Source organism: Geotrypetes seraphini, chromosome 3 (assembly GCF_902459505.1).
Source record: "Geotrypetes seraphini chromosome 3, aGeoSer1.1, whole genome shotgun sequence".
In the NCBI taxonomy this organism is placed as follows: Eukaryota; Metazoa; Chordata; class Amphibia; order Gymnophiona; family Dermophiidae; genus Geotrypetes; species Geotrypetes seraphini.
Genome location: NC_047086.1, coordinates 223,586,146 through 223,613,160, shown reverse-complemented (window position 1 = coordinate 223,613,160; position 27,015 = coordinate 223,586,146). Strand labels below are relative to the sequence as shown.

At 45.3% G+C, this 27,015-nt stretch overlaps 1 protein-coding gene across 2 annotated transcripts in view; it reads left to right on the top strand.

Annotated features, from left to right (window-relative positions):
- ACVR1B (activin A receptor type 1B) overlaps positions 1 to 21,064 on the top strand; it is a 142,230-nt gene extending 121,166 nt beyond the window's left edge. For both annotated transcript variants that reach the window (XM_033938064.1, XM_033938065.1), the window contains exons 8-9: positions 13,816 to 13,946; positions 18,132 to 21,064. In XM_033938064.1, coding sequence (XP_033793955.1) covers positions 13,816 to 13,946; positions 18,132 to 18,266 — 266 coding nt within the window. In that variant the 3' untranslated portion in view covers positions 18,267 to 21,064. The remainder of the gene's footprint in view (positions 1 to 13,815; positions 13,947 to 18,131) is intronic.
- Positions 21,065 to 27,015: the final 5,951 nt, after the last annotated feature.

The window sequence follows — 27,015 nt, the reverse complement described above, 5'->3', positions numbered from 1 at the left end:
CCATTCCTTTTTTAATAATTCCTAGCATCTTGTTTGCTTTTTTGGCTGACACCACATTTTGGTCAGAAGGTTTCATCATATTGTCTACGACGACACCCAGATCCTTTCTTGGGCGCTAAACCCCACTGAGAAAAATGACCATTTAACTCTAACTTCTGTTTTCAGTCCGATAACCAATCCTAATCCAGAATTGAACATTGCCTCCTTTCCCATGATTCTTTAATTTTGTCAGGAGCCTCTCATGAGGAACTTTATCAGAAGCTTTCTGAAAATCTAGATACACTACATCAACTGGAACTGGCTCACCTTTATCCACATGTTTATTTACACCTTCAAAGAAGTCAAGCAAAATGGTGAGGCACGATCTCCCTCGGCTGAACCCATGCTGACTCTGTCTCTTTAAATCTTGTCTAAGTGTTCCACAATTTTGTTTTTTATAATTGTTTTCACCATTTTGCCTAGCACTGAAGTTAGGCTTACCGGTCTGTAATTTCCCAGATCTCCCCTGGAACCCTTTTTAAAAATTAGCGTAACATTGGCCACCCTCCAGTTTTCAGGTACTACAGATGATTTTGGCGACAGATTACATATCACTAACTTCAGATCAGCAATTTCATGTTTGAGTTCTTTTAGTACCCTGGGATGTAAACCATCCAGTCCTGCCAATTTATCACTTTTTAACTTGTTGATTTGGCTTAGTACATCTTCCAGATTCACCGAGATTTCTTTCAGTTCCTCCACATCATCACTCTTGAAAACCATTTCCAGTTCAGATAAATCTCTTACATCTTCTTCCATAAAGACTGGTTTCAAATTACAGGCCTATTTCTTTAATTAATGTGGATGGAAAATTATTAGCTAAAATATTGGCAATGCGGTTGGCTAAGGCTCTCCCTTTTATCATTGATGTGCATCAAACTGGATTTGTTGCGAACAGACATTCATCTAATAATACCAGACTGGCTTTTCACACATTAAATTTAACTAAAGACATGAATGATCCAGCTTTTATGGTATCTTTAGATGCAGAGAAAGCCTTTGATAGAGAGGAATGGACATTCATGTATCAAGCATTGGATCGGTTTGGTATAGGTTCGGGATGAATGGTTAAAGAGGGAGTAGGAACCTTGATAAAGCCCTTTGAACTGCACAGGCGAAACATGTTGGTGATTGGTGATTCTACCCCCCTGAATAGCGTCATTTGCACAAGCTAAGTACTTTTAGCACATATTTATTTGAATAAGCTAAATTATTTCTAAATTATTTCTTTAAAATATTTAAAACATTATCCACACTGGATCCGATGACGAGTGGGAGCATAAAGCCCAGCACAATGAGATAGTTTGAGTGCGTGGTGGCCCGCTGAGGACCAGTAAAATTAATAAATATTACAGAATGAAGTATGGCAAAACTGTGAGATAACATCTTGCAGTTGCTTATATATCCTTTACATCTTTGTCATGTCCTTAGTATCAAGATACCTAGACTATATAAAGATAACAGAATTTTATTGGACACATGGAAAACTTTACGATTTGTCAGCAATCTAACAAATATTCCTATTAGTAAATCAACAAATCAAACCATATGGCTAAACCCCAAGATTCAAATTGGCGGATTTAAGATCATCTGGAAGCATTGGATGATTGCAGGAATAAGGACTTTAAATGATGTTATTTTAAATGGCAAACTGCTTGATTTTTCACAGTTGCAACATAAATATGGTCTTAATAAATCACAAAGTTTTAGGTGGTTGCAACTGAAGCAGGCCATTCAGGTAGGGTTCCCTGAATGGAAAAATCTGAATACGCAATATTGTCTGGAATTTCTATGCTTTCAGGCGGACTTTCTGGGACACTAGGCCGCACAGTGGTATAAAATTATAAGTGAATCTGTTAAAAAGAAACCTAAAAATAGACTCAGATATTTGGAGCATTGAGATTAGGCATCAAATTTCAGCATCTCAATGGCCACAAATTTGGTCTTGGAGGATGAGATGTACAGTGTCTGCATCTATGAGACAAACTTGTTTTTTTCTTCTGCAAAGAGCGTTTTGGACCCCAGTTAGACTATAAAAGTTAAATAGTTCAAAGTCTAATAGATACTGGCACTGTAATCTTGAAGTAGGGACTTTAGATCATCTTTTGTTTTATTGTCCCTTTATCTTAGCCTTTTGGAACTCAATTTGGGATCAAGCAAATTGTTTATTGGAAAAGCATGTGGCATTATCTTATGATACTGTACTATTTGGTATGTCAATGAGGAAAAAGAGCCAAATATCATCAAATAATAAAAAACTTTTATTGATAATGACAGGAGTCGCCATTCAGCATATCACAAGTACAGTGGTACCTTGGATTATCCCAGGACAAGCAGGCAGCATATTCTTAACGTATGGGTGACGTCACCGACGGAGCCCCGGTACGGACCTTTATAACTAGAAAGTTCTAGTTGGCCGCACCGCGCATGCGCGAGTGCCTTCCCGCCCGACGGAGGAGTGCGTGGTCTCCAGTTTCTTCGTTTCCGCGGAGCGAAGAAGACGCATGTGGTTTCAACGGCCGTTGAAAACTTCTTTTTTGCCTTCCCGCTCGCGTAATTTCTTATTTTTTCTCTTTTTCCCTTCGGGTTTCTTTATTCCCTTCTAATTTGTAAAAAAAAAAAAAAAAAACAACTTTGTTTTTTCCCTTTCTTTTTCAACCGGCCCCGGCGGGGCCTGTTGTCATCATACAAGCCTCCGTCTTTGATTTTGCGGAGGCCGTCTTTCCCTTCATGCCCCCCCAGCCGGGTTTTAAGAAGTGCCAGCGGTGTGCACGCCCGATCTCCCTTTTGGACCCACACAACTGGTGCCTGCAGTGCTTGGGTCCGGAACATCGGGCTGACACCTGCACCCGCTGTGCTACTCTCAAGAAACGCACACTTAAAAATCGACAAATCCAGCAGAATCTCCTCTTCGGCACCGGTTCTGCTATGGATCCGACCCCGGCGTCGACGGCACCGACTAAATCGGCACCGTCAACATCGACACCGCCTGATCCTTCTTCGGGGTCGATAGCGCCAGGTAAGCCGGCTAAGAAGCCTTCCACTTCCCTCGAGCGCCCTCCAGCCACAGCGGCGACACCGGTCCTTCCGGCGTCCCGCAAACCCCGTAAACGCTCCGCTCCGATCACGGTGAGTGCCTCTTCATCGGCCTCCTCATCGCCGGAGCGTAGAGCAGCACCGATGGTACCCAAGAAAACTAAAACGGTACCGGTGCCCCCATTGGAGGACCGTATCTCGGCTATCCTCCAGGACAAATTGCATGAACAGCTACAGCACCAACTTCAGGAACTGCTTCCGACCCTATTGGCACCGCTCCTTCCGGTACCGGTCCGGCCCGAGCCTCGCACCACTCCGCCGGTATCCACCCCCTCGGTACCGATGAACACTTCCATGCCGGTCTTATCGGCTCAACCTGCACTTCAGACTTGCGCTGCGGAGGACCCCTCCCGGCCCCAGGACCGACACCGGTCGTCTCGGGACCGGGATCGGCACCACTCCGCCCGGGACAGGGATCGACGCCGGTCTTCATCCCCCGGCACCGTATCCATGCGATCTGGAAAATCCCTTTCTAAAACCCGCCATACTGAGCCGGCCGTCAGGGACCCAGACTTATGGGAGCAATCCCCAATCGGTACCGAGGAGGATGCCTCTTCTACAGATGAGGAACCCTCCATGGCTGAATCCACCTCCAAGACCGAGCAATCCTCCTTCTCAAAATTCCTTCGGGAGATGTCTGCGGCTCTTTCCATACCACTTGAGTCCGACTCCAAGAAGTCCCAGGCCTTTTTAGAAGCCTTGGACTTCGACCAACCTCCCAAGGAGTTTCTCAAACTGCCCGTACATGATATCTTACGGGAAACTTTTTATAAAAATTTGGAGAATCCCCTTACAGTTCCAGGTGCCCCTAGGAAACTGGACAGTTTATACCGGGTCATCCCTATTCCGGGATTTGATAAACCCCAATTACCCCATGAGAGCCTCCTAGTAGAATCCACTCTCAAAAAATCTCATGGTTCCAGTGTTTATGCCTCCACCCCTCCTGGCAGAGAGGGAAAAACGATGGACAAATTTGGTAAACGCCTGTACCAGAATGCCATGCTGGCTAACAGAGCCAACAATTATACCTTTCATTTTTCATTTTATATGAAACACCTGGTACAACAACTTTCTGCTTTGCAAAAATATATCCCTGAGCGCAAGGTTCCATTATTTCAACAACAGATTTCCACCCTCCTTCAGCTCAGAAAATTCATGGTGCGCTCAATTTATGATTCCTTCGAGCTCACTTCCAGAGCCTCTGCACTGGCTGTAGCCATGCGTCGCCTCGCCTGGCTGAGAGTGTCTGATCTTGATGTGAACCACCAAGACCGCCTCGCCAACGCGCCCTGCCTTGGTGATGAACTTTTTGGGGAGTCTTTGGATACCACGACACAAAAACTTTCGGCTCATGAGACGAGATGGGACACCCTCATTAAGCCTAAAAAGAAGACTCCACCTGCAAGACCATACAGACCTCAGTCCTCTTACCAGCGTCGTTTTTCTGCTAGGCCACTTAATCCCCCTCAACAGCAATCTCGTTGGCCTCGCCAACAACAACAACAACACTCTCAGGCTCGCTCTCAATCTCACCAGGCGACCAAGCCTCTCCCTCAGACTAAGCCTCCTCAGCCCTTTTGACTCCTTTCTCCGGGGCATAGCCAGTCTACAACCGTCGATGCCTCTTCCTCAACCTATCGGAGGCCGCCTCACCATCTTTCTACCCCGTTGGGAGGCCATCACATCAGACCTGTGGGTTCTCAACATCATCCGTCACGGATACTCACTCAGGTTCCAGACTCTTCCTGTAGACCATCCTCCCGTAGAGTCTGCTTCTCATTCCTCCCAAACTCCTCTCCTCCTCAGGGAGGTCCAATCCCTCCTCCTTCTCAATGCCATCGAAGAAGTTCCACCAGACCAACAAGGTCAGGGATTTTACTCCCGCTACTTCCTGGTACCCAAGAAAACAGGGGATCTTCGTCCCATCCTCGACCTCAGGAACCTCAACAAGTGTTTGGTCAAGGAAAAATTCAGGATGCTCTCCCTTGCCACGCTTTATCCTCTTCTTTCTCAACACGACTGGCTATGTTCCCTGGACCTCAAAGAGGCCTACACTCACATTCCAATCCATCAGACTTCACGTCGTTACCTCCGATTTCAGATACAGAATCGCCACTATCAGTACAAGGTGCTACCCTTTGGTCTCGCATCATCACCCAGGGTGTTCACCAAGTGCCTGATTGTGGTAGCGGCCTGTCTCAGGTCCCACAACCTACAAGTGTTTCCCTACTTGGACGATTGGTTGGTGAAAGCAACTACGTCTCCGCTTGTACTGCAAGCCACTCACCACACCATCTCTTTCCTCCATCTCTTGGGATTCGAGATCAATTATCCCAAGTCACATCTGCTCCCCACGCAGTGCCTTCAGTTCATCGGAGCAGTTCTCGATACCGATCTGATGAGGGCGTTCCTTCCTGCCGACCGGCACCGGACTCTGCTTCGCCTCTGTCGACAGGTGCTCCTCCAACCATCCATCCCTGCTCGCCAGATGATGATTCTTCTGGGTCACATGGCTTCCACAGTCCATGTAGTTCCTCTGGCGCGACTCCACCTCAGGATACCTCAATGGACCCTCGCCAACCAATGGTCACAGACCACGGATCCTCTTTCTCATCCCATCTCTGTGACATCGTCTCTTCAGCAATCTCTTCAATGGTGGTTGAACTCTTCAAATCTTTCCAGGGGCCTCCTTTTTCATCCACCCCCTCATTCCATGATCATCACCACGGATGCCTCCCCCTATGCATGGGGGGCTCACATGGGAAGTCTCCGCACCCAGGGACTTTGGACCCCTCAGGAGCGTCAACATCACATAAATTTCCTGGAACTCAGAGCCATGTTTTATGCTCTCAAGGCTTTCCAGCACCTTCTCTACCCTCAGGTTCTTCTCCTGTGCACCGACAACCAGGTCGCCATGTACTACATCAACAAGCAGGGCGGCACCGGATCTCGTCTCCTTTGTCAGGAGGCCCTCCGAATCTGGACATGGGCCACAGCCCACAACCTTTACCTCAAAGCTGTCTATATCCAGGGCGAACAGAACTCCCTGGCCGACCATCTCAGCCGCATCCTTCAACCTCACGAGTGGACCCTGGACCCTCCCACTCTCCACTCCATCTTTGCGCGCTGGGGCACCCCGCAGGTGGACCTCTTTGCAGCTCCTCACAACCATCAGCTGCCCCAGTTCTGTTCCAGACTCTTCTCTCCGCATCGTCTGGCCCCGGATGCATTCCTGCTCAACTGGACGGATCAGTTCCTCTATGCCTTCCCTCCATTTCCTCTGATGTTGCGGACCCTGTTCAAACTCCGCAAAGACAGGGCCACCATGATTCTCATCGCCCCTCGGTGGCCCAGACAACACTGGTTCTCCCTCCTGCTTCAGCTCAGCTCCAGGGAGCCCATTCCTCTTCCTGTCTTTCCTACTCTGCTTACACAGCAGCATCAGTCTCTACTACATCCCAATCTGTCTTCCCTCCACCTGACAGCTTGGTTTCTCTCGGGCTGACTTCTCCGGAACACCTGTCTCAGCCTGTCCGTCGAATTTTGGATGCCTCCAGGAAACCCTCCACACTCCAATGTTACCATCAGAAGTGGACCCGGTTTTCCTCTTGGTGCCTCCTGCATCATCACAATCCCACCTCATTGGCGGTGGAGACCGTACTGGACTATTTGCTCTCTCTGTCCAATGCTGGCCTCAAGTCTACCTCAATCAGAGTCCACCTCAGTGCCATCACTGCTTTTCATGAGCCTATCCTCGGAAAACCTCTCACGGCTCATCCTTTGGTTTCCCGGTTCATGAAAGGCCTCTTCAATATCAAACCACCTCTACAGCCTCCTCCTGTCATCTGGGACCTCAATGTGGTTTTGTCAGCCCTCATGAAACCTCCCTTTGAGCCTCTTGCTACTACTTCGCTCAAATTTCTCACTTGGAAGGTGCTTTCCTCATTGCCATCACCTCTGCCAGGAGGGTCAGTGAGCTGCATGCACTGGTCGCCGATCCACCGTTCACTGTTTTTCACCATGACAAGGTGGTTCTGCGCACCCATCCGAAATTCCTCCCCAAGGTGGTTTCAGCCTTTCACCTCAATCAGTCCATCGTACTGCCTGTCTTCTTCCCAAAACCCCATTCTCATCCTGGAGAACAGGCGCTCCACACGCTGGATTGTAAGCGTGCCCTTGCTTACTACCTTGACCGTACCAGGGCTCATCGCTCCTCTCCTCAACTTTTTATATCCTTCGATCCCAACCGTCTAGGTCATCCTGTCTCTAAACGAACGCTGTCCAATTGGCTTGCGGCCTGTATTGCGTTCTGTTATGCTCGGGCCGGCCTGTCACTGGAAGGAGCTGTCTCGGCCCATAGAGTCAGAGCTATGGCTGCTTCTGTAGCTTTCCTCCGTTCCACACCTATTGAGGAAATCTGCAAGGCGGCTACTTGGTCTTCAGTTCACACATTCACTTCTCACTACTGTCTGGATGCCTTCTCCAGACGGGATGGACACTTTGGTCAATCTGTGTTAAAAAATTTATTTTCCTAATGGCCAACCATCCCTCCTCCCTCTCTGTTAGCTTAGAGGTCACCCATACGTTAAGAATATGCTGCCTGCTTGTCCTGGGATAAAGCACAGTTACTTACCGTAACAGGTGTTATCCAGGGACAGCAGGCAGATATTCTTACGACCCACCCACCTCCCCGGGTTGGCTTCTTAGCTGGCTTATCTTAACTGGAGACCACGCACTCCTCCGTCGGGCGGGAAGGCACTCGCGCATGCGCGGTGCGGCCAACTAGAACTTTCTAGTTATAAAGGTCCGTACCGGGGCTCCGTCGGTGACGTCACCCATACGTTAAGAATATCTGCCTGCTGTCCCTGGATAACACCTGTTACGGTAAGTAACTGTGCTTTACGAGCATACTCCGTTCCAGGAGCATGCTCGTAATTCAAAATGCTCGTTTATCAAAGCAAGTTTCCCCATAGGAAATAATGGAAACTCGCTTTGATAGGTTCCCACCCTCCACACCCCCAGGCCACCCCCACGAGAACCGGCTTTGCTCCCCACGAAGGCCCCCCCCCCCGTGAACCGGCACCCTCCCCCCCGCGATCCGGCACCCCCACCCCCGCCGCTATCGGGCACCCCCCGCCGCGACCTGAGGTCCCCCAACCCACCCGAACCCTCTTCTTACTTCAGTGTAGCCTCCGCACCGGCACCAGCATGTCCTGCCGGTGCCCGAAGATTTGCCTCCTGTGCTGGGCCTTGAGCATGTGCGCATGCTCAAGGCCTGAGAGTTCACGTAAAGAAGGTGAACTCTCAGGCCTTGAGCATGCGCACATGCTCAAGGCCCAGCACAGGAGGCAGATCTTCGGGCACCGGCAGGACATGCTGGTGCCGGTGCCAGTGCAGAGGTTACACTCAAGTAAGAAGAGGGTTCGGGTGGGTTGGGGGACCTCAGGTCGCAGCGGGGGGATGCCCCATGGCAGCGGGGGGTGCTGGGTCGCGGAGGGGGAGGGTGCCGGTTAGCGGGGGGGGGGGCGCTCGCAAATCGAGGCGTGCTCGGTTTCTGAGGCGCCGATTTTGCGAATGTTTTGCTTGTCTTGCAAAACACTCACAAACCGGTGCACTCGTAAACTCGTAGATTGTGAGCCTTCGGGACAGTAAGGGAATTTTTTAAGTACCTTCTTACTTCTCATTTATAATCTTAATGTATATTTTCTTCAAACCGCTTAGAACCTAACGGATGTAGCGGTATATAAGAAATAAATTACATTACATTACATTACATTACACTGTAATTGGAAAAACTAGAATAGACTCAATTATAATTTCTGGTGGAACTCATTATGTCACATATATAAAATGGAAAGAACAATAGCTATACAACAAGGGAACTATAAGAATTTTAATAAAATTTGGGACCCATTAACTTCTTATTGTAATGAGTAAATACCATTTTCTTTTTTTTTGTAATTTCTTTATTCATTTTTAAACTTACATCAAGTGTACAGTAAATATCAACCAAATATAATACAACATCACTTGAAAAATTTTCAATATCATACACCAAGAAGATTTAACCTCCACCCCCTCCCAAATTCATATACAACTAATATATACCACATAAAAATAATATCTTATGACAATCATCTATATATTCTTAATGGAAAAACAAGAAATCCCCCCCCAAATCCACATGTGTATTAAGATTGGGAAAAGTGTAACTTATTCATTACTATAATTTAATAAAGGTCCCCACACATCCTTAAATTTATTATAATGTCCTTTTTGAACAGCCAACGCTCTTTCCATTTTATACACATGACAAACTGAAGACCACCAAAAACAATAATTGAGTCTTCTACAGTCCTTCCAATTATGTGTTATTTGTTGGATGGCAACTCCTGTTAATATCAATAAAAGCTTGTTATTATTAGCAGATATTTGACATTTAGCTCTCATAGACATGCCAAATAAAATTTTCTATTGAAATATACACCGTCTAATGTAAGGAAAGGGGAGGCTTTAAATTTTATTATTCATATTGGGAAAATAATAGAGGGAATGATGGGAAGGAAGGGTGGTAATTTTATGTATTATAAGATAAAATAGAAAGAATGTCAAGTGATGTGTTTAACTATTGTTGTAAAGTTTGTACACTTGATGTAAGATTGAAACTGAATAAAGAACATTAAATAATGTTAGGAAGGGGGAGGGTTATATATTAGTATTCATATTGGAAAATAGTAGAGGGAATGATGGGAGGGGAGGGTGGTAATTTTATGTATTATAAGATAAAATAGTAAGATTGTCAAATGATATGTTTAATCTTATTGTTTTGATGTTTGTACACTTGATGCAAGATTGAAAATGAATAAAGATTTACAAAAAAAAAAAGACTGAAGCAAAGAATTCATTCAGTTTTTCCCTATGGCCTTATCCTCCCTGAGCGCCCCTTTTGTTCCTTGATTATCCAATGGTCCCACGGATTCCCTCACAGGTTTTCTGCTTTTGATGTACCTAAAAGAATTTCTCTTCATATTCTTTCTTAGCTTTCTTGATCAGTGCTTTGCATCTGACTTGCAATTGCTTGTGTGTCTTCTTATTTTCTTCATTCAGATCCTTTTCCGTTCTTTAAAGGATTTTTTTTGGCTCTAATAGCCTCTTTCACTTCGCCTTTTAACCATACCGGCTCTCGTTTCTCTTCTTTCAACCTTTGCTGTTATGTGGAATACATCTGGTCTGGGCTTCCATAAAGGTATTTTTAAATAACATCCATGCCTGGTTTACAGCTCTAACCTTTGCAACTGATCCTTTTAGCTTCTTTTAGGCCATTTTCCTCATTTTATCATAGTCGCCCTTTCGAAAATTAAATGCTTCTACAGAAGATTTCTTTTGTGACGTCACTCCCAGTATCAGTTCAGATTTGATCACGCTATGATCACTGTTTCCCAGCAGACCCGACACAGTTAACTCCTGTACTATGCCTTGCATTCTACTAAGGACCAAATCTAAAATAGCTCCCCCTCTTGTCAATTCATGGAACAATTGCTCCAAGAAGCAATCATGTATGACATCTAGGAATTTTACCTCCCTAGCATTCCCCAGTGTAGCATTTAACCAGTCAACGTTGGGGTACTTGAAATAAATTTTCAAAAGGGCAAGAACAATATTAATATTAATCAACAAATCACAACCTATACTTCCTTCTGAAGGGGTTCAAATCCCTGTCCAATGCAGATAAACATTGAAGAAAAAAAGACCTCGGTGTCTACAATGCATTGCTCAATTCAAGCAAAAGCCTGAAGTAGTCAAGCATACTGTAAACACCTTAATCATAGGCCAGAAAAAACTCCACACTGCTTTAAACATTCTGTCCACAAGACAAAAATTTGAACCCTTCTTCAGGAAAATTGGTCATACAAACATTCTCTCAACTCTACCAGTATGTCAAAATATCTCATAAAAAACAAATTGAAGTGGAGCACAATTCTTACACGCTGTAAAAGGCAGTCATGCACAGTTAATCATACCAAAAATTTGGAGCAATTCAAAAAAAGAGTCTCACAGTTCAAGTGCTGAAACAATAACCCAAACACCTCTGCACAAGGAAAGTTCAAAGATGGCCCTGCACTTAACTTTCTGGCGTGCTCCTCTTGATCCTAACAAATCTAAATCCCTCATCCCTTCACCATCGTCTCAACCATCGACTCAAGCTCTGCCTGACTCTTGGGTCCTGTGCATGGAACTGGGAGCATGCTACCCTGGAGGATCTGGATTTCAGCTGTCTATGTAAGAGCCTAAATTTGGCTCCAGAACCTCCCTCCCACATTTTCCTAAGTCGTTGATACCTACTTGTACCAAGACAGCTGGCTCCTCTCCAGCACTGTCTAAAATCCTATCTATGTGACGCATGAGGTCCGCCACCTTCACACCAGGCAGGCAAGTGACCAGGCGATCCTCACACCCCATCCACCCAGCTATCTGCATACCTAATGATCATATCACCAACTACAACAGCTGTTGTAACCCTTCCCTCCTGGGCAGAAGCCCCTGGAGACACAACCTTGGTGCAAGAGGATATTGCATCCCTTGGTGGGCAGATCCTAGCTACAGGATTATTTCCTACACCAGGGTGATGCTCTCCTTCTAGGAGACCTCTCCTCCAAGGCAGCATAGGGGTTACCAGACTGGAGGTGGGACTTCTCTACAACATCCCTGTAGATCTCCTCTATGTACTTCTGTCTCCTTCATCTCCTCCGAGTCTGCTACTCTAGCCTCAAGGGAACGTACTCATTCTCTGAGAGCTAGGAGCTTTTTGCAGCGAGTGCACACATGTAACTTCTTGCCAACCGGGAGAAAATCATACATGTGACACTCGGTGCAAAAGACTGGATAGCAACCTCTTGCTGCTGGACTGCTGTCTGCATCTTGTTATTGAGCTGATTAATTAATTAATTAACCTTATTAAGCTACTAGGAATATATTAGACTAGTATAGAGAGCTTTAGGATTTTATTATATGCTTTATTTAGTGTTTCTTTCTTAGGGTTATATTGTATGCTTATTTAGTGTTTTGATTCTTTGCAGGTAATGAAATATAAAGAGTTCTCCTGTTATCCTAATTAGAATAATTGACAATAAATTAAGACTATGAGATAGGGGAGGGTAGGAGGTAATGGAGACTATGCCAGACCCTGCTCTGCCTGCCATAAACTATCTCTAGCAGAAGGTTCAAGCTTACAAAACTGTAGAACTATAAAAGGCTACTATTATATGGAGACTAGCTAAGTAAAGTTTACTCTTTTAAGATCTAAACTGTCTATAGAAGGGAGCATACAATTGATCTTTTCTCCCCAAACCTATCAAAGCTCAGAGTAAAATAATGTATACTTACCCAAAGATATGTCTTCTACTTGTCTCCTTTCAGAAAAAGAGTGTCTTCTTTCTCTTCTCTGTGTATTTTATCAATGAAAGGTAAACAATATATCCATGCTTTTCTAAAAATTTGAAATATACAGATCTACAACCAATGGGGCAAATATTGCCCCCATTGCCACACCTGAAATTTGCAAGTAATATTGTCCATCATACAGACAAAAGTTTTCTTTCATTGCTTTGCATGACAAACTCATCGGAAAACTTTGTTGGAATCAAATGTGGTCTGATTCTTTTTCAAGAACCCAAATTTTTAAATTATGGCAGCGACCCTTATATTAATAATGTCACTGTTCAGTTTCTCTACCTATACCGGAGGAGTGTGTGGCACAGTGGATGGAGCTATGGCCTCAGCACCCTGGGGTTGTGGGTTCAAACCCCGCCGCTGCTCCTTGTGACCCTGGGCAAGTCACTTAATCCTCCATAGCCCCAGGTACGTTAGATAGATTGTGAGCCCGCTGGGACAGATAGGGAAAATGCTTGAGTACCTGATTGTAGAACCGCTTAGATAACCTTGATAGGCGGTAAATAAAAACTAATAAACTTGAAACTATACCTGCTGGTAGGAAGGAGAAACAACCTAGTCATAGAGGATGGTTTAGCAGGACTAAAGAAAAGGAAAACAGAAATGTCCCCAGTCCCAATAACATGAAAAGAACATGTTACTGTGTTTCATCGAAAATAAGACAGTGTCTTATATTCATTTGGGGCCCAAAAAAGGCACTAGGTCTTATTTTCGGGGTATGCACATGATCATCTTTCCCTCTCTCTGCTTCACCCCAATTCTTCCTCTTTCCTTTCTCTCCCCAACATGTGCAGCATCTTTCCTCCTCTCCCTCCCATCCCTCTATGCAGCAGAAGTTTGCCCAGCTTCTGTCCTTCCCTCCTTCCCATCCCTCGTGCAGCCTTGCCCAGCTTCTATCCTTCATCAGTAACACAGCAGAGTGAAATCCCCGACAGACAAGGCCAAGCAGCCTGTTTAGAGTGCTGCCAGCCCGACACTGTGTCGGTTGAAGGTAGGGCTCGCTCGTGGTCGGCGGTGTGGGAAGGATGGAGGGTCATCAGGGGTTCGGCTGCGCGGTGGGGGGGTGAGGGCGGGTTGAAGAGTTGTCAGTGAACCCCGGAACTAGGGCTTATTTTTGGGGTAGGGCTTATATTATTTTCGGGTTAGGTCTTATTTTCAGGGAAACACAGTAGCACTAATGAATTTTGACTTTCTTAGTCTTATGACTGACTTCTTTCTTTGATTTCCAAGGAGTCCATGAGGAATACCAGCTTCCTTATTATGACCTTGTGCCCTCTGACCCTTCCATCGAGGAGATGCGAAAAGTAGTTTGTGACCAGAAGCTGCGACCCAATATCCCCAACTGGTGGCAGAGCTATGAGGTATGTTATTGCATTGATTTAGGCTTTGTGTCTTTCTATAGAAAGCAATGTAGATTCTGCCCAGAACAACTATTTTGAAGCTTGCTTACTAAATTCAACCTCTGCTTTTGCTAGTATGTGTCAGTTAATATTCAGGCATGATGAATTACCTTCTGCTCCCTTTCTATTTGGCCTCTTTTATCATCCCCTATTAATCCACACTAGCGCTGCCCAATTCACGATTCGAATCGGTTTACTGATTCACTTCGGGTGAATCGATTTAAATTAAAAAAAAAAATTGGCTTCCCGATTCGGACCCTCTCCCTTCACCCTCTAAAGCAGGAGCTGCAGCGCTGCTCTTGCTGGCTGGCCGCTGCCGCACCTGTTTTAGAGGGCGAGTGGGAGGGTCAGTCGGGAAGTGCTGCTGTCCGGCTTCCCTCCTGGCCTCCCTGAAGGACTGCCCCCCCCTCCCCCCGGGAAGGCCTCCGTGCTCCCCCTGGCCTCCCCAAACCATTTACCTTATAACTTCAGCCTGCATCGGTTACAGCATCTTTGCAAAGTGCTTTGAGCTGTTTCCTCTGCTGCGGTTCCACCCCTCCTCTGACGTCAGAGGCAGGATCGCGGAGGAGGAAACAGCTTAAAGCACTTTGCAAAGACGCTGTAACCGCGATCTTCGGCTGCAGGCTGAAGCTATAAGGTAAACGGTTCAGGGAGGCCGGGGGGGGGGTACGCAGTGCTTTGGGGGTGGCATTCCTTCAGGGGGTGGGACAGGCCTTCAAAGGGGGGACAGGCCAGGGATGGTGGCATGGGCCTTCAGGGAGGACAGGCAGGCCTTCGGGGGGCAGTTCTTCAGGGAGTGGGACAGGCCTTGGGGGGTGCAGGCTTTTAAGGGAGGGTGCAGATCTTTAAGGGGGGGACAGGGCAGGGATGATGGCATAGGCCTTCAAGGGGGAGGACAGGCCTTCAAGGGGGAGGCAGGCCTTCAGGGATGGGGCTACAGACCTTCAGGGGAGGGGGGCCCTAGTGTAGAAGTACACGGAGGGAGGGAAGGGGGGTTCAAAGAGACGTGCATATGCCGGACTTTGGAGGGAAGAAATAATGGGTCTAAAAATAGAGGAGAAAGAGAGAGATGATGGACAATGGGATTTAGGGAGGGAAGGAACAGAAGGGAGAGAAGTTGGACACAAGGGATGGTGTGGAGGGGGGATAGAGATACTGGATAGGAGGGTAGTTGGGAAAAGAAAGGGAGAGATGGTGGACCCTGGGGTGGTGGGGAGGGAGGGAGAGATGCTGGGTGAAAGGGTAGTTAAGAAAAGGTGGATCTGTGGATGGAGACGAAAAAAAAAAAGAAAGATGTCAGACCTCTGAGGGAGGGAAGGAAAAGGAAGGGGAGGACAGAGATGGCAGATGGATGGTTAGCACGGAGATAGAAGAAAGAAGGAGACCCTGGCAAGCAAGTTATCAGAAGACAACCAGAGCCTGAGACCAACAAGATTTGAATAATGACCAGACAACAAAAGGTAGAAAAAATAATTTCATTTTCCATTTTGTGATTACAGTGTGTCAGATTTGAAATTTGTATCCTGCCAGAGCTGGTGTTAGACCACAAACGTGAGCTAGAAAAGTATTTTTTGTTTGTTTATTTTGTTTACACCACAGCGCCAGTGTGGTTAGTAGAAGGCAAAGGTGGTGAAGAGGCTATAAAATAAACCCACCAGGATGTTTGAAAAAAACACCCAATTGGGCAGGAAAATCGAATCAAAAAACCAATTCAGTAGGCTGAATCGAATCGAAATTTTTTTTCCTGAATGGGCAGCACTAATCCACACACTCTCTTTATTGTGTCTCAGCACAACAATTGCACCTTCTGTGCACCTGACTAGGCTTACTTCTACTCATCATTCTGCCTTCTTTACATTGGTGCCTTCACTATGGAATTCACTCCCATAAGAACTCGGTTCTAAGCTATCATAGTTAAAATTTTGAGTCCTCCTTAAGACCCATCTTTTTCTGCAGGTGTTTGGACTAGATAGTTGAGTTTGCTGTTATGTAATCATGTGAGGTGACTTGTAAATTTTTTTTTTCTTCAGTTTTTTTTTCAGTACTTTTCTATTTTTTATGTATTTCCTTTCCTACTGCAAATATTGTAAATTGCTCTGTTGTATACTTGAAGGGCGGTCTATAAGAAATTTAATAAACACAAATATTTAAAGCCTCCATATTGCTCCATGGTGTGACCTCACATCCAGTATTGCGTTCAATTCTTCTCGCTATATGTCAAAAAAGATATAGTAGAATTAGAAAAGGTTCAAAGAGCGGCCAAGATGTTAGAGGATGGAACTCCCCTCATATGAGAAAAGACTAAATAGGTTGGGGCTCTTTAACTTGGAAAAGAGATGGCTAAGGGGAGATATGATCTTTGAGAAATCCTAACTTGCGCAGAGTTACATATCAGTTTGTTTTTAGCTCTTAATCCACATGCTTCCATATCAGGACCTTTAGGGACCCCTGATGAAGACAGCATTGTATAAACACGAACTGTGTTGGGTCCATAGCTCCCAATGTTTTGGGTCCTAGATATTTTTATGTGGATTATTGTATTGTGATTTTAATAAAGCCTGCATCTTGAACATGCCTTCTCCACAAGTTTTTTCTTTCAATCAATTTTTTACTCCAAAAAAATTACAAAGACTAGGGGATTAGGGTTGTCCAGAAAAACCTGAAGATGGAAAAACTATTCAAATTGAAGTTTTCCCATGAATTTGATTGTGTTTGAGCAGAAAATAATTTTAAAAAGTTTTTTAAAGCCAATCTAGGGTCCCTTAAAGCTCCTGATTACATAAAGCTCCATTTTTCTTAAAATTTGCTGCTTTTACTTAATGGGTTGCTTAATGGAGCAAAAATGGTACTTTAGTACGTGTGGCAAATTATGTCCTGCCTGTCCTCAGAGAAATCAAAGTTACTCTCCTGTAGCAGGTGTTGCTACATACCCTTCCTCTTCTCCTAGGAGTTGTATTTGTTCAGCCGTTTTACTCTGCTACTTCTGATCCCACACACTCACAACTGGTGGGAAGGCACCTGCATATGTGCAGTACAGCACTGCCAAAGGCTTTAGAAAATGCTAGAACACTGGGTCAATCTGTGCCAAGCTCTGTCAAGTGATGTCACCCTTTTGTGGCAATGTGTGACCTGCTGTCCTTGGAGAAACAGAGTAACTTCACTTTATGAGTGTTTATAGTTTCATAGTTTTATTAAAATTTGATGAAACTATAATCATAAAATTCGAAGCATTGTACAGTACAATAAAAACTTAAAAAAGAGAGACTTAACACCATATAACGAATAAGACATAATGTAGACCTAACAAACTAGATGTTTAAATGATGTCACTGAATATATGTGCAAGCTACAACTGCCTCACTGCTTCTTTGTAAGTTTTATGCTTGGTTTTTTCTGACTTACTTATAGAAGCAAATTCCTGACTTGCATATAGAAGCAAATTCCTGGAGGAAAAGTCCATAGTCTGTTTTTAAGACATAGGGGAAGCCTCTGCTTGCCCTGGATCGGTAGCATGGAATGTTGCTACTCTTTGGGTTTTGGCCAGGTACTAGTGACTACTGGGCTTGATGAACCATTGGTCTGACCCAGTAAGGCTATTCTTATGTTAAGCTTTTATACAAAGAGCAACTGAATTTCACTTTCACGCCAACCCACCCCAAACCCTTTTCCTCCCTTCTATGCTTATACATTTTATACATAGATTCTGTAATGGCACACTACTTGTGCATAATGTGTGTGAAACCAGGGCAATTTTTTTAAAGGACATACAATTTCAACATGATGTTTACTGCTTAATTCTCTAAGTACCAGACTCTTTATCATTAGAGAGTTGGGGGGGGGGGGGGTTTGGCTTATTTTTCATGATTTTGCCTTTTTAATCCTGTCTGTTTTGGGTACATAGGGTTAACTTGTTTCCTTTTTTATCTCTTTTCTTCTCCCCTATCCCAGTCCAGCTTCTTTCTCTTCTTTAATGGGGGCATGAAAGCAGGAAACAGCCCCAAGACATAGTGGTTCTCTTCACATTGCAGCTTCCTTCTGGTTCAGGCTGGCTGAACCTTCCAACCATCTGTATATATTTGCTGAGTATTTTTCTTCCTTTCCACAAGCATTTGACATGTGTGTTGTCTTTTCTTGTTTCCTGAATAGGCATTAAGAGTGATGGGCAAGATGATGCGTGAATGCTGGTATGCCAACGGTGCAGCAAGGTTAACATCTCTTCGCATTAAGAAAACACTGTCACAGCTAAGCATACAAGAGGATGTGAAAATAGGAATGCAATAATCATGATATAATGAGTAAAGTTGATAAAAGCTGCCATGACAAGAATGGATCTGTACAATGAGGCCTACCTCATGTTTCTACCCAAACAACTGTGATCTGGACAGTGTGGCCTGAGCCTGAGCTGACCAGGAATGGATCAGCGCACTACGTATTCTTTCAGGTTTGGGTATGAAGCAGACTGAAACCATTTTTAGTGTTCTTCTAACAGCATGAATACTTGGGAATGATTTGCCTTGGGCTCTCTCAGCATTGGCTGAGTTTTTATTTCCTAATTGAAAGCCTTTGCTTATGAAACTCATCAGACATGGCTTGGGGTATAAGTCCATACTCTCTGTGCTACTGGTTCAGGATAAATCTTGGTTATGTGGCATGTTTGTTCAGGATAAAGTCCAGAACTAGTTCAAGGTAAAGGCAAATCAGGGCCTGAGGTGGTTGGATCTGGGTGACATTTTATCACCATGCTAACTAATCTGAGTTTTCCCAAGGACTGCTATTCTACACATCGAAACAGAAGCAAAGAACTTACCTACAAAGGAATTGGTATCCTCGCTCCATCTTGGTGAAAACATTCACTTTTGACTTGGAATTTAAAAATAAAGATCAGTATGCCATTTGTATGAACACACACATGGAAGTGTGTATGCCACACATACACCTTTGTGTATGCTTACAAGTGTCCACATTTCATGTGAGCTTGTGTACATGTGAAAATGTAGAATCTCCACTTTAGAAGTGTAAATGTTGGTGCGCTCATTGTTCTGTTCAGAGCGCTATCTAGCTAACCAGCTGCTAAGAAGGTGCTTTGCTGTCCAGCAGGGGGTTTGTTCCTTTCTGATTGGTTTTCCTTTTAAGCTTATCCATTTTATCTCCTCTCTTCAAGTTAAGTATATTTCTGGTTTTCATTTTTAAGCGTGCACATTCATAATGCAGAGCCTTTACCTCCAAGAACTGTTTGCCTAGTGAAGAGAGAATGTAAGACACCATGCTTGCACTGCCCAAGTGGAGGCTAAAGTGTGACAGATACTTTACCTGTCAGCTAATGGAGATAAACCTCAGTTAGGTAGCAGGTGTATGATGCAGGAGCACAAGAAGCTTTTACTTATGGGAAATGAGATTGATGGATGTTCCTCTTTTCTGACTTGTAGTCTGGAAACAGCCTTCTCTGTTTTTAAAGGGAAAGGAATGATGCATGAAATTAATTTTTCTAAATACAAGATTGAGAAGAGAGCTACTCTGGAAGAGTTCCAGCCTGAGCTGAAACTTCAGGCTGATGTATCTAACCTGAAACAGAGATGAGTTTTAAACTAAATATTGAACTCTGTTAATGGTAACAGACATTTTAGTTTACTGTGCATAGTACAATAACTCTAAAGCCATAACTTTCAACTGGAATGGTTTGATTATTTTTTTATGTTTTTGGGATGGTCTGAATTTTAACTTTTTTTAAGAAATATTTTGTCTTTGTAAGACAAAAACAATATATATATGTATAATTATTACCTCTCAGCCTATTGTTTGTAAAGAAATCACTACAAAACCAAATGCGCAATCTTTATTTACACAGGAACTCTTTATATTTGGATCATGCTCAAAAAGCGAGATTGGAGCTGTACTCATGGGTTACATATTTGAGGTTTTATAAAATTACATTTTCACTTTTTGGGTTCAGAACTTTTCTCCACGTTGCAGCTTGCGTCTATTCAGGGTTTTCATAATGTATACAAAATGAGGCGTTTTTCTGCATCGTGTATAGAGCTGGATTTAATTCTCCAATCATCTGGCCAGAGGTTGTGAAGTCTGAACAACCCACTGCACCTCGGTGTATGTTGAAAAGGTCGGATAGTTTTTTTCTTCCATTAATTGAATATATATTGGGTTGTATTTTGGGGAAGTATGGAGCTGGGGCTTTGTGAATGTAGAATTTTTTTCCCCCTCCTGATTCTTTAAGATTATTCTCCCAGTCAAGTACTGCACACCTGTATTGCAACATATCAAATACTTGGTGAGAATGTCAAGTCTCCTGTGGTGGTTTTTAAAGATAGAAAGGTATGCTGTAGATTGAATAGCATTGTATTTCTGGTTCATCAGTGGAACCTAAAGCTAAACTGAGTATAAATATGCCCTTTTAAGTGCATAGTCCCTGGCTAGTATGTAAATTATGCGTACATAATAATCTTTAGTATCATAACACAGAACATAGTTGTATTGATTGGTATGAGAAACAACTTCAGTGCTTAACTCTTCTAAGGATTTCCCCCATCATTGGGATAAAGATATTTTATGCTGTTGCAAACAGTCTCATCTGGCCCGCATCTTTAGATAAGGCACTAGTAATCCTTATGGCAGAAGTCCTGCTGGCCAGAGATCTTCAGGGGCACTGAGGGAGACATCCAGTGGTATCCTCAAAGACTGCTTTGTCTACTACTTTTCATGAGTAAATGTTCACCAAGTTTTAGGGTTTCTGCTGAACTGAGCGCTGAAGGGAAGCTGAGCTTAATGGCGAGAAGACATCTGGAAATGAAATATCCATATCAGCATATAAAATGAGTCTAAGCCACTAAGGAAGAAAAACTCTTCAGGCTGTTGTAATCTCTGGTTCCATAACAACTCATTCCTGGTACTTTTTGGTTGAGTTTACTTTTGCACATTTTGTTAGAAAGGACTGTAAAATAGCCACTTAGACACTTTACCTCTTCAGTATGCAAATGTAAATATGTTGTAATATAGAAAATCTTTTGTTTAATATAAGAACAAGGTTGTCCAATTTCTGCTGTATATTAAAAGTTGTTTTATTCACAGCGTTTGAATCATTTGTTCATATACTCTAAAGTGCCTGTTTATTATGGGAGAAAATGCACACCCTTGAAATGTTTGGCAATTTCCTGCTGCTTAGACTTTCAGTTCAGTGAACACCAGCCTTTTGCTGGCTGTGGTGTCTGTTAGTCTTCAGTCAGAACTTACTAGGGATGTTTTCCCTGTTTTAACTACTGTACATTCTTCCCCATCCTCAACCTCTTTCTGCCATTTGTTGTTCTTGGCCAGAGGTTATATAGGCTGTTTCTCTCCAGAAACTGTATGTGCACATTCCCAAGTCCAGCCACTAGGTGTCACTGTTACGTAATAATTGAGAGTCCCTTACCACAGAAAGCAAAATCTGGATCTGGTAAAGACCAAGCAACACACAAAACTGCCAGAGGGACAGATTCTGTATAGTGCCACCAAAGTTGCATGTGCCGATCAGTGCTGACAATTAACAAGTAATTGGTACTAATTAGAATTTACACATACAGCTTTCTAAGTATCTACTATAATAAAAGGCTAAGCACACATGCGCACTCTTACCTGCGTGATCCATAGGTCTGTGGCCAGCAGGAGTGCGCATGCGCGCTTCAACTCCACTCTCGCTCACTGTAAGGCAGTTTGTCGTCGCCGCCCCTCCCGGCGCACCCCTCCTCAGCGCACCCGAATCCCCGTTGACCCTCCCATCCGACCCTCCCACCGCGAGACGACCACAAACCTCCTGACTCCAGCAGCGTCTGCAGTACTCTAAACACACTGCTTCATGACCTTCTACTTCCCTGATTTCTTCTGCTGCATCCCTGATGACATCGAGACAGAGACGCGGCAGAGGAAATCACGAGCAGTAGAAGGCCACGAAGTAGCGTGTTTAGAGTGCTGCGGACGCTGTTGGAGTCGGAAGGTTTGTAGGTTGTCTAACGGTGGGAGGGCCAGTGGGGTCTGCTGCACGGTGGCGGTAGTGCCGGGGGGGAAATGGAAACATGCTGCTCAATGGTTCTACTGCACAGGGGGATGGGAGTGATAGAAAAATGCCGGATTCTACTGTAGGGGGGAATGGGGGGTAGAAATGGAAAGATGCTGCTCAAGGGGTTCTACTGCACAGGGGAATGGGAGGGAGGGAGGCAGGCTGGCTTTGGGGGGGTGAGGGTGGGACAGTCTGGAAGGCAGTGAGGGGGACATAGGAAGGAGCACTGGGGGCACTAAGGACATAGGAAGGGGAACTGAGGGCAATAAGAACAGGAAGCACCGAGGGCACTAAGGACACAGGAAAGAGGCACTGGGGGCACTAAGGACATGGGAAGGAGACACTGCGGGTACTAAGGACATGGGAAGGAGACACTGGGGGCACTAAAGACAGGACGGAGGCACTGGGGGCACTAAGGACATGAGACGGAGACACCGGGGGTACTAAGGACGTAGGAAGGGGTACTAAGGAGGCACTAAGGACATAGGAAAGGACACTAAGGACATAGGAGGCACTGAGGGCACTAAGGACATAGGAAGGAGGCACTGAGGGCATTAAGGACATAGGAAAGTGGCACTGGGGGCACTAAGGACATAGGAAGGAGGCACTGAGGGCACTAAGGACATAGGAAGGGGGCTACGGAGAGACAGACAGGCATGGCGCAACAGAGAAATACAGGCAGGCAGGGGGCCAGCAACAGAAAGAATGACAGACAGACAGCGTCCAAAGAGAGCAAGACAAAGAAAAAAAAAAAACCCAGACAGACAGTCAGACATCTACTCTAGCACTCATTAATGTAACGGGCTTAAACACTAGTATTCTATAATGTGGTGCGTGTAAATTCTATTGCTTAGCTCTCAGAAGGGAGCATTGCCAGGGGAGAAGCATGGGTGAGTCATGGGCATTCTTAAAAGTTAGGCACACTGTAATATGCCTGATCCTCACACAACTTAGGTGCAGATATTTAGGCCTGGTTTTCATTGGCATAAATAGTTGGGTCTAAATGTTAGTCATGTTGATGAGCACTATACCTAACTTCGGAGGTGTTTTTATAGACTTGCGCTTAGTGTCATATATAGAATATTTCCTTTAGTAAATGAACTGGCCTCCTTACATTTTTTTGAGGTCTCTGAATGTACAAGTTCATATTTTATAAGTACATATTCTGGGCATATTCTGATCATTCTTTAACATTTCGGCCTGATTACTAAGGAAAGTGGTTTACTGGTCAGCTCTTCTGTAAAATTGTGACTCCTAAGTTTCAACCTTTAGCCTTAATGCTTTTTCTTGTGCAACAGGGCTGGTAGTCTTGACATTGGCTTAAACCCCCATTAGTTGCAAGGGTTGTAGAGAGCCCACTGCTTGTTTTTATGCTCCACCTCCCATCATTGTGGGATGAGCTCCATCCCTTCAGTCTTATTCTCTACAAGTGAGGAGTAGGCAGCCTGTCTGTTCTGCTTGAGTTTTATCTTTATTTTTGAGGTTTTTTTATTATCTGGTCAGAGGCTTTCAGTGCTGCAGAGGATCTTGGTCACCCCGGGGCATCTCTGGCTACAAGAAGATACTCTCAGGGCTAAACTGTAGTAGAGAATGACATGGGGGAAAAAATTTTGTCCCTGTCCCCACGACCACCGTCCCTGTCCACTCTACCACTGTCCCCGCCTCGTCCCTGCAACTATTATCCCCGCAGCATCCATACAAGCCTCAGTACTGCAATATTTAGCTTATTCCTTCCTTATAAACCAAAGTTCTGGCTGTTAAACTAGAGAAAGAGATGTTCAGCGTAAATTTTTATTAGCACAACTAATATACTACATCCTAAAGCAAAAAAAATAAATAGAAAATTTTTTTTCTACCTTTGTTGTCTGGTTTCTGTTTTCCTCATCTTCTCATTCAATTCCTTCCATCCACTGTCTGTCTTCTCTCTGCGTCTTCCATTTTCTCTGTTACTGTGCTTCTCCCTTCACTCCCCCTCCCCCCAATTGGTCTGGCACCCATCTTCTTCCTTCCGCTCCCCCCATAGCTTGGCATCTCTGTCTTCTTCCCTTCCAGCGTCTTCTCCCCATTCTCTGTTCCCCATTTCCCTTCAGTGTCTGTTCCTCTCCACCCCCCTTCAGTGTGTGTTCCATTCCTTTCCACCACCACCCTTCCCTCTCACCACCCCCTTCAGCGTCAGTTCCTTTCTACCGCTCTTCTGCACCCCTCGCGCAGTCCGACATCTCCCTCCCTCTTACCTTCATGGCGCATTACAATGTAATTTTGCAAGCTGCCGGAGCCTGCAAGCTCAGTACCCGTTCCCACAAACCATCTGATCCCATCTGCACAAACCATCTCGCTTCTTTGTTCTTATTTTCCCCATTTCTAATATTTCTCCTATGTATCTGGCATTGCCTCCCCTCCCCACCCGTGTCCTCTGATACAGCCGGAAACAGGAAGTTGCATCAGAGGAGGAGATTCAACAACTGAAGCAGCTGTGCACAGCTTATTGAAAGCGTGCCGCTGGAAGAAGAATTAAAGTTGGCACCTAAGGTGAGGTGGAGGGAGGGAGATGGCAGGACATGGGATGCGGCGATTGGGTGGGGATGCTGGACCGTGCAATCTGTGCTTGCTTCACTGCGGAGACAAGACCATTCACCATTCCAAGAGGCGGTGAATGCCTTTTCCCTGTCCCCACAGCAACCACTATTTTTTCTCTCCGCGTTTCGGCAGGTTACCCGCAGCTAGCTGTGGGTAACAACCACCATGTCATTTTCTAGTCTGTAACCCACACCTAGAGTACTGTGTGCAATTCTGGAGGCCGCATTATTGTAAGGATGTGCTGAGACTGGAATCAGTCCAGAGAATGGTCACAGCTCTACTCACTCGAGGAACGTAGAGAGAGGGGAGATATGATCAAGACATTCAAGTATCTCATGGGCCGCATCGAGGTGGAAGAAGATATCTTCTTTTTCAAGGGTCCCGCGACAACAAGGGGGCATCCGTGGAAAATCAGGGGCGGGAAACTGCACGGTGACACTAGGAAGTTCTTCACTGAAAGGGTGGTTGATCGCTGGAATAGTCTTCCACTTCAGGTTATTGAGGCCAGCAGCGTGCCAGATTTTAAGGCCAAATGGGATAGACATGTGGGATCTATCCGCAAAGATAGATAGAGGGAGGGTCATTGGGGTGGGCAGACTTGATGGTCTGTGGCCCTTATCTACCGTCTATTTCTATGTTTCTATGCCTCACATGATTCCTGTATGGCCAGTCTGCATCAGTAATTCTCAGAGCTTGGGGTCTGTACCCTTGGGAGCAATCTTGCCCCAGGGTTGTCCACAGTGGGCTTGAGTGGCTTACCTCAGATTCTGTCTGCAGTGGACTTGAGTGCAGACAGCCTATTATCCAGGATCGGGGCTGTCTGCATTTCTCCCCAACAACATTGTGTGGCTGCAGTGGAGGTCTGAGGTCCAGTTCTATATCAGGGACTGGATGGTAGTCCATAGAAGTAAGCCATCTGTTGGACTCCAGGCTTGTCTGAGGCAGAAATCTCTCACCTGTGATCTGAGGTTTTTCTATGCAGCTCCAGCACAACAGTGAGTAAGGCTATTGCAGCCTATGGGGAAAATCGGGGGAGGGGTCCTTAAGTCATTTTGTTAAGGTTTCTGAGGTTAGGGATCAGGTCCCCCACCTCCCAAAACCCCTTCCCTGCATTTTTTTTGTTTGCATTTTTTTTTCTTTATGGGCCATATTAGGCACCGGAATCGCTATTGGAGTGGCTATCTTGGATTTCACAATTTGGCTGGGGAGCTCATTGCAAGGGGCATCTTTTGGAAGAGCAGTGGTCCCCATCTCAGAGGGTTGATCAACTTCTTGAAGCAGAGAGCAATAGGGTTAGCTCGACGAGTCCTGGGCAATGCCCTAGAAGGAAGGGCAGGCCAAGGCTTCTTAGACAACATGACTGCAGTAGCCTATGTAAAAAGATATGGATGCACTAGGAGTGCACAGCTGAGCTTGGAAGCTTGCCAGCTCTTTCAGTGGGTGGAAACTCATCTCTTAGCCATCGTGGCGGCTCACGTAGCTGGGGTGGAGAATGTGCAGGCGGACTTCCTGTCAGCAGACCTTGTATCCTGGGGAGTGGTCTTGCTTTCAGAGGGCCTTTGACTGCACAGGCGCTGGGGGCATCCAACAAATAAGCAGCTCATTTCTTAAGCTGAAACTACAAGCCCGGAAGTACTGGGCTGGACACTAGTCCAAGCCTAGCCTGCGGAGGAGCTCTTGTATGTGTTCCCCCTGTGGCAAGTGATAGGCAGAGTACTTTGGCAGGTCAGAATGCACACAGTTCGAGTGGACCTGGTAGCTCCAGATTGGCTGAGGCAGCTGTGGCATGCAGGCTTAGTATGGCTGCAGAGAGACGAGGCTCTTAGTTTCCTTGTCATCCAAATCTCTCTCAGGGTCCAATTACCCTGGAGGATCCAGAGCACTTTGGTCTTATGGCATTTCTCTTGAGCGCAAGATTCCGGAGTTTCTGCAAAGACACCGGCGAGAAGGAGAGGTACTGACTGCCTACAGGACCTGCCTCTCACAGTGAGAGGCACATTCTGTAGGCAGCCAGCCAGCACCTTTCCTCCTTGCCAGCACCTCTCCTCTTGCATACCCCCCCCCCCCCCCCCCCCACTGACAGCTCAGGGCCCCATCTGGAGGGTCTTCACATGTACGCAGATGTCAACATGACATCACACAAGCGCATTACACCATTGTTAACAACCCTGTGCCGCTGCATTTCCCGATGCCCTGCAGCTGCAGCATAGGGTTTAGTGTGCCATGGCTTCCAGAAATTTGTGAGACACTGCCTTAGGGCATAAAGGCTATTTACATGAAGTTATTGCCACATTCCTGAGGTCTAAGAAGCAGTCCATGTTAGTGGCCTATGTGAAAGCCTGAAAGTGTTTCAGGAATTGGTGCGGGCAACAATGCTCTGACCCAGTGAACGCACCACTCAGTGGTGCT